The 9,201-nt window shown below is 35.0% G+C and overlaps 1 protein-coding gene across 1 annotated transcript in view; it reads left to right on the top strand.

Moving 5' to 3' along the window:
* The window catches only part of LOC123699791 (phosphofurin acidic cluster sorting protein 1), a 98,651-nt gene that overhangs the window by 70,786 nt on the left and 18,664 nt on the right, over nt 1-9,201 (top strand). The window contains exon 2 of the mRNA XM_045646821.1: nt 6,164-6,388. Within this exon, the coding sequence (XP_045502777.1) occupies nt 6,164-6,388 (225 nt within the window). The remainder of the gene's footprint in view (nt 1-6,163; nt 6,389-9,201) is intronic.

Genomic DNA, 9,201 nt, shown 5'->3' with positions numbered 1-9,201 from the left:
CCTAAAAAAATCGATAACCTGTATTATGTAAGGCGGTTGGAAATACATAACCGCGACCCAATTTGAAAGTAAATAAAAATTGTCGTAAGTCGCAACCAATAAATAAAAGTTCTCAGATGGATTCTATTAACGTCGGATACGCGTGTAAAAGGGATTTTTAATACAAACTTTCCGTAAGAGAGACCGATGTCGCATATTGATGAGTTTCCGACTCGAGACGAGAATAATAAATACTTTCTTCGTTCAAGTTGGCTGGATAAATTATTAACGTTATATGTGTATGTAATATGATATGTTGAGGATATGGGTTAAAGAATTATTGCATAAGTTGATTTTACTAAATATAATGTAGTTTATATTTTTGAAATCATTTTACTTTCTTAGCGTATTAGCGTCATGATGCCGTGCCGAACGTTATCCTTACAATCTTACATACAATGTTGTAATCTCGTCCTTATGATGTACTTATAAAACATTCTCAACAAAACAAATTCTAAAAATATTTTTTTGCTCTTGCAAGAAATGATACCTCAATTTGTTTAAATTCCTGACGCATTGCCTGTTTACGCATTTCCTTCGCGAATTCCTCTACATCCGAATTTGTGAATACATGAAATTTTGTACAACACACACGCACATATTATGTGAGTTAATTAAATTGTTACACCCGAAATACATTCGTCAGTATTGTTTAGGCATTTGTGAATTTCGTCAGAACCTGAGAAAGGTATTTTGGGCATTCTGCGGGTTGCGTGTTACGATTAAGGTATTTTTGGATAAAACACCTTTTAAATAATACGTTTGTTCTACGTTAATTCTTTGCGGGTTCGAGGTCTGATCTATTTTTAAATTCTATTTAAAGGTTGCGATTTCGGTGTTGATAAGGGAATGTGACCTATGTTTACGTTAACATTTTATTTTAGTTTTTTAGTACGACGACGACCTACTCATGAAATGTATGTATTATGTGGTATTATGTATGGTATAATATAATAACTAATATCCAATTCATTAATCAAACAGGATTTTAAACTGCAACTAGTTTCACAATGTAGAAAATAATACTTGCTACGAACAATACTTCGTAGAAGCCTACAGCTCGAGCTACGAGAAACGTACATTCCTCTGCGTCACACATATATCACACATCTGCATGCAAAATTAATAAACGTTCCATATAAACTTTTTGTTCATTATATCGTGACAGATAAAGAGATTTCACACGAGCGTTTTTTCCGTTACGGCGCAATTTAGCAGCTTCAATCAAAGAAAAGTGCCTCTATCATCTATGTTGGAGATATTTGAGTGGCTGGATAAGGTCAGCTGATAGTTCAAAGGTTGAAGCACCATAGCCGAAGTGGGGCTTTGTCGTGGCCGACTAGATCAAGACCTTGTCGGGGTTACTAACGATTTGTCACCTACAAAGCTTTAACGCTATCAGCAACAAAGTAACTGGTGGTTAACACTTATAATTTTAGTACCTACTAAGAGATGGTATTAAATCTTAAAATTATACATGTTGAGTAGTTTGTATGGATAACTACTAAACTAACTTGAAAGTAAAGATTATATTGAAAGCTCTGTGTTTGTAATAAATTATGGTAATACAAATAAAAGCAGATATATTCATTATATTTTTTATAAAATATGCAATTAAGAAACAAAACAATTGAATTTTGCAATAGGCATAGGCATAGTGATTTAAAAATACTCAGATTAAATTTATGCAATCTCTCCTCACTTGGATATGCTGGGTGGGTGCTACCTGCTGGGTGAATATAAATTGAAATTTAATATCATCAAGGACATAAGTCAATCTTGAATACTCTTTAGATTTAATGATTCCTACCTTTAATTACTTCATAATTAGAAGAAAGTAATAATAAAGCTTTTCATTTGAAAATAAAATTCCATTATCTTAAAATTAATGGAGGGTGACTAAGGTTATTGGATTGGCTTTTTCCTTTTTAATACGGAAGACGTGGCAATTAATATTTTTAAAAGGTTCAGGAATTTTTATTTTGTTATTGTATTTTCTCGAACAAATTGCTTAAAAATATGTCACTTTATGTAACTACGTAATCTTTATTTTTAAAAACATTATATAAAAGCTATGCCTTTGAATAATTCAATAGATTGAGAGCTTATTTAAAACTTTACTATCTCTGAGCTCGAACGAAAGTCTAACCTTGGTTACAACTTTCTAACACTTTCTTTAGAAACTTTTGCAATGAAATCACGGTGATAGCACTTGTAACAACTAAGTCCATTTATTTTTTACACGTTACATTGCTTTGAACAATATTTTTATGCTTTGGTATTTTTATATACAAGCTAGGCAAGTTTCTAGACGATGAAATTAACTTAAGCACTCTTCAAACTTTCTCTATGAAAGAATCGTGTCCACCGGTGCAAGAAGAAAAGTTGTGTGTCGAAGTATTGAAAACTTTTGCTAGAAACCTATTTATGTTTTGACCGTCGTCAAGAAAAAACGATACGCTCAGTGCTTAAACATCAAACAATAGTAAAAAATAATATCACAGACATCTAGTTTCCATACCTTCATAATTACTTGCTCTGTGCCTTAATATAATAGCAGCTCCGGAGCTCCAACGTAAAAATAAAAAGGTTTCAGTTATTACAAGCGGACCTCATTACCGCCGCTAGCGTACACTACGTACTAGCACGTACTAGTACGCAACCAAAGCTCCCATTGTAGTGTGCATACCCAATAATTGCTCGCTCACCGCGATAATTAATAGCGTTTGTTAGTCTCCGCACAATGGACCGAGCAACGGCCAGTTACTGACGGTAAACGGAAATTAATTATGCTTCATTAACGCTTATCTTAGACGCTAAGTGGGAAAATGCTTTTTTACCGACAATCTTCGTCGTTAATTACTTTTTGTTTTTTGTCCGCGATCGATGAGCTTACGCTTTTTATACGCGATCTGTTATATTTTATCGGGAATGTGATGAATACTTTTATTATAAATGCTGGGAATGCGATTAAAGAGACAACGTTTTATTAAGCCAACAAACAACCAAAGTAAATTCAAGATCTTTATTTCTTACCGTGGATATTTTTTAATAAAATAATGCAGTGAAAAAACATGTAGCGAATTGTAGTAGACATAGATCGAAGTCATTATTCCTTAGCTCTCAATAGTATTGCGGTGGATATTTTCAAACGATTACGCTGCCTCGTTACGTCTCGAGTGCGCTGTTCTATGAAAATGCTGCATTTCCAATAATTCTCGAGAGTCCTGAGGGATTCGAATGCAAGTCCTATATTGCAGAGCCGACTCGATGACGTAATAGTAATGATCACTGTGTGGAAGACGATTGCTTTGTGAGTTTTTACGCTTTATATACGTATTTATGTGATGAGAGTAATGGGAGAGTATCAATTTAACTTTTATGTACAAAATAACGCAAATGTTTGCTGGTTTGAATTTAATGCCGGGTCCAGACTGGTGAAACGTAACATGCAATGTAACATTCTGCCTTTCATTGCATGTTCGCTGCTGGTGTGGACGCATAGCGCGCTCATAACGCGCATTCACTACGAACATCCCGCGTTCGTCTGTTTCCGCCATTCTGCCGCGAACATACACGTTTTTTTCGTGCGCGTCAAACCGGTAGATCACACGAAGCATGGAGTCCGAAGACCACGTTCTTGCTATGACGATTATCAGTACTTCATTATTAATAATACCAAACATAAATTAACCAACCAAAATATACCAAACAAAAATTCCACGCAGTCTCGTCCTCCATGTTCGTTGCGTTCTCAAACGACCGTCCACATTGGCTGCTCTGCGCACACTACGCGCCCCTTTGTGTTCGTCGAAAAACCGACAAATTTCGGATCGCTCCGCGCGCGGCTTGTAATGCTCGTAGCATGCGCGTGTAATGCACAATTCGCGCGCGCAAGACGTCCAAACTATGAGAAATTGTTACAAAGTGTGTTACCTTTCATGATACATTGCAGCAATGTGGACGGTGAATTCTTTCATTGCATGTTACATTGCATGTTACGTTTCACCAGTCTGGACCCGGCATTAGGGTGGTTAAGAGCGCTTATTCAATTTAACGCAAGTCAAAATCTCCGCGATCTATTACGATAGATCGCGGCTTGCGCTATCCTTTTACTATGAACAGCATAGGTCCACAGGAGAGCGCCGAGCAACATGTCCTCTCTCTGGGAAGGCTCGCTGCCGACTGATTTTAATCGGGTCGCGCGCAGTGTTTTATAGTACTTTAAAAAAAATTGTAGAAAAATAATAGAGGTACCTTAGTTGATTTTTTAAATTTTATCTTATAAGTAATACGTTCTTTTATTGCAATATGTATAAATTATATTCAACTAAGTCAAATATCTTGGTGAAAATAATCATTTTGTCGAGTATAATTTCTAAAAAAATTCACATTGTTCGGATTTTAATTTCGTAAGTTAGGAGTCCAAATTAAAAAAATCTTTTAACTAACTATTTTAATAAGGATTTTTGCAGTTAGTTAAAAAAAATGTGTGTTAGATCTGTCAGCAATTTCAGATATTTTTAGCTTCGAAATTGACACTAAAAGTGAAATCAAGTAATCATCGGCTCAGTTATCTTGATGGTATTCACAAATACTGTATTAATTGAAAAAAACTCTTAACTAACTATATAGACAATAAAATTCCCTAAAATTATTAGTAATTCATATGTTTGTAAGATAAGTGGTTGATGGACAATCTGGTTTGAAAAATCACATATTTGAGCCAAACAGCGCACGGACCGCGTACACGGCCTTAAAGGCACACCTACACTTGTTTCTGAATACCGTCCGCGATTCACGATTGTAAATAAAACTTTCAAAGATTTTTTTACACAAACAAGTTAATATTTAATATCATATTATCATCAGTATAATAATTATTCTCTAGGTGTTTGTATATTTGTCGATCATAAACGGATTTACCATTGGACCATTGGGATTAACATCCATACTAATCCATACTAATATTATAAATGCGAAAGTATCTCTGTCTGTCTGTCTGTTACTCAATCACGCCTAAACTACTGAACCAATTTGCATGAAATTTGGTATGGAGATATTTTGGTACCCGAGAAAGGACATAGGCTACCTTTTATTGCGACATATGTACCACGGGCGAAGCCTGGGCGGACCGCTAGTTATCTATATTTGTATCCTGAATTATACTTCTGCTGTATATGGTTTATAAATAATACAGCAGGGAACAAATGTGATGAATAGTTTGCGACGTGAAGGCAATTTTCCGGTGCAGCGAACCGATATATACTACCGTGAGATAGTATTACCTCAAGTAAGAATTGCGATGGACAATTTTTCATACTTTAGACTCTAAGCTTCAAACTTTTAAATAGTGTAAATAAATGGCATCTGGTTTAGACGTTATGTGGCTGGTGGGTTGTATATCATTTTAGAGGCTCTTTAAAAAAATGAATGTAAGCAGTTAGTAGACACTCCTTAAAAATATTTTATTTTATGTGTATTCAGATGGAGGTATTGTTACAAAGAGATATTAATATACTTAAGTAGTTATGAAATATGTACAAAATATCGAAAAGTATTAATTTCAATAGCAATAGGCGGAATAGGCCATGATGAGAGTCGTCCCACCTAAGCACTCGTAGTTCCCACAAACATTTTAACATTTAAGTGTCGAGCTTTCAATTTCAATATAAATGAAGTTGATCGAACATTATTGCTAAAGCCGAAACCAATATTTGTCAAAACAGTGTAGAGTGTAGTATAAACGAATCAGTAAATCGGATGGAGGTTATCCAGTGTTGACAACATTTACTTTGCTAGTTCTGTTTTGATTTTGCGATATTAATTTCGATTTATTATTTATTTATTGTGCTATGTTGTTTACTTTGATACAGGGCTTATTTTATTAAACTTTGACTTATCTCGTACTTTAAGTACATTATTTTAAACCTTTTATTATTATTTAATATTACGTGATACATATTACCTATAACATTAATTAAAACCAAAGTTCCAATTGGAGTTATTCCTAATGAGTAATTCGTTCTAATAGGTTTCATGCAACATAAAAATTCTGAAATTGTTCAAAATTTTCAAAGCCTTATTCTATACAATTTGCTATAACATAATCTTCATGTTCCAGGCTATGCACCCTACGCGTGACGCGGTTGCGCGTGTGTGGCGCGCTCGGTGAGGCGGGCGGTGGTGCGGCGGCCGGTGGCGCGGGCGCGGTCACCCTCGCGGCACGCATGCACAGCAGCAAGCGCACACTGCGATCAAATGATATCACTATACCGCCAATGGATGTCGAATTGGACCTCTGCTTCTCACTGCAGTACCCGCACTTTGTCAAACGCGATGGCAACAGGTTAGCTACGCATATATACCACATATTAAACTTGTGCTTAAGCAGTAAGAGGATACTGCGATATAACGATATTACAATACCGCCGTTAGATGTAGAGACCTCTGGTTCTCGCAGCAGTACCCGCATTTCGTCTGTTAGCTGCAAATTTAATTAAGGATATATTCCAAAGCTTGATTTGATATTCGCCGTCCATGAATTGGAGATGAAAATTTTTCAATGTCAAGTCATTTATTATTCAAGAAATAATGGAAGATGTTGTGAATTATTAGACTGCTAATTATATGCTGTTACAAAAATATAAAATGAATAACAGCTGAAACCTTGCCAAATACTCTATCCATTACAATTCCAAGATATTCAATAGTTTGTCCATGATATTCTTTACGACATCATCCATTCACCATAGCTGTCTTAGGCCAGTCATTTGGAAGCTTTTCGTATAATAAATATTTATTGGCTTATAAAATATGTTCGGTTACTCGTCGCGGCTGGTTTACGACTTGAAACATTCTGAGTTATGGGCGGTTCAAATGTGAACAGCAATGATATTTTAAGGTCGAGGTTACGGTTATTAGTGTCTTGCTATTAGGGTGCTATTACATTGTCTTGTTAGGAACACGTCTGTTATTCAAAATAATGTTGGCTTTTATTTTAACGAATAATGAAAATTCGAGTTTAGAAATAAAGATAAAAGGCTCTCCGCACTTGTTTTTCCGGCCGTCTAGACATATCTCCTTAAAGGAATTTAATACTGTACTTAAGTCGACGGATGTCCCTAAAGTGATATTGGATCGATATCCCTGAACAAGCAGTCTATAGCACAAGCTAGAAAAATATAATTCATGCTTGAAACAGAAAACTTTCGGTAGGTATATTATGTTAACAATTGATACCTGGGATAATATAGAGGTATACACAGTAGGATATAATTATATAAAGAGTTTGAATACAAATGCTACTGTACACATTCAATCAATTTAAACCATATTGTGCTGTGAGAATAAATATAAATATTTACCTAAGACATTCATACTGTACTGTACTTTAAAAGTATTACTTTTTATCAAAGTAAACAGCTTTCAAATAAAAATTGCCTCACCGATTTGTGCAGAGAATAAAACCACTGCATAATGCATAAATACGTTGTGTGAATAAGACACGATTACCCTAACCCATATAGAAATAAACAGGCGAATGGGCACAGTTTCCTCTATTACTTTCTTCGCTGCACGTTAGTACGCAGTTTAACCGTGAAATTGGCCTTCAACGGCGTGACCCCTTTTAGTCTGAACTTGGCTTTATGGGTGCCGTGCTCTGTTTTTATGTTTATTGATATTAAAATAGCAATGCGATTTTGTAGTGGAGTAAGTTTTAAGTGTATGTTTCAGACACAGTTCTTAAGATTGCGGAGAGGAAAATTTTTAATGTTGGCATGCAAGATGTGATCAAAAACTCACTAATTTAAGTTTTTTGGTCGTCTAGTATAAGTCAAATACTATATACAATAATATTATATACAATAATGGTGAAATCCGCTCTTACGCTTCTGCATGTTCTGAATATAAATTAGGGCCGATTTTTCAATGCTTGGATAAAACTTATTCGTCGAATAATGTATAAAACTACCATTTTAAAAACGTATTCTAATTGCCCGTATTTGACAGTTTACGTGACATTTTAATATTATCGTGTAATACTTTATTGGACGGATAAGTTTTATCCAAGCATTGAAAAATCGGCCCTTAATGAAATTGCTTCCCTAAAGATGGAAGAGAAGAACTTATTATGTTTCTTCTAGCTCTAAATAATATATTATAGAACCAGACAAAACAAAAAATACATAGCAAGAACGATTCTACCTTCCACCATTTATGCCCACATTCTTTAGTACCCCGCATTGTTTATAATCTGTCATAAATACAGGTAAAGCGATCAGGATATTAGGCGCATTGCCAAGTTCCCATACAGAAATGAGTTTGCTCGTCGCCGGCTTAGAAATCTAATAAGACCGGATTTCCTGGAGTCGAGCTGATCTGGCTGTATGTACGGGATAAAATATAGGAAATTCGATGTAGGTATTCCGTTACGGCGAAAATATTTTTCTAACAATAGTTCATTTTTATTGAATTTCGCATTGAGCCTAAAGGCGTTAGTGCTTGTTATGAATGAACTACTCGTACGTGACTTGAATTTAACTTTGTAATGTCTTTGAGGTGTGTTGAACGTTATTCAAAGTATTGAAGTAACGTTATGCGTTTAATAATGTTTTATAGCTAAGATTGTACATTAATAAAATATTTTTGCATATGGAGCACCCTTCATAATATATTTACAGTTTTTAATATTAAATCTAACAAAAATGAGGATCAAATTAAAATAATGTACGCCATAATTCCGGATAAGAGTTTCGCGTGGCATTAAATTTGAATAATATTTTACAAGTGCAGTAAGCGCGACGTGTAATGAGAGTCCCCTCGTTCCCGGCTCCCGGTTACATTTTATATAAGTTTTATAGCTGTCGTGTCGCAGCCGTGTCGTAAAATTGAAAGGGGAAACGTCCTGGCTTGTTTATTTCTGCGTCTACCGTAAAATATCATTATGGGTGCGCAAATTCACGCGTGAAACTTTTGCTTAGGCTTATGTAAAGAAAATAATGATCAAACGATCATGTACTGATCAGTACTATGATCGTTGGGATAACATATTTTTGTTCGATCTAAATTTATAGCAGGATCGTAATATAAATTTCAAGTGCTACATTGGGAATGGAACCATACTAACTATATAATGTGAATCAAAACTTTCTTTATATT

This window comes from Colias croceus, chromosome 18 (assembly GCF_905220415.1).
Source record: "Colias croceus chromosome 18, ilColCroc2.1".
NCBI lineage: Eukaryota > Metazoa > Arthropoda > Insecta > Lepidoptera > Pieridae > Colias > Colias croceus.
Note: the sequence above shows the minus strand (reverse complement) of the source record. Positions and strands in the feature narration are given on the sequence as shown.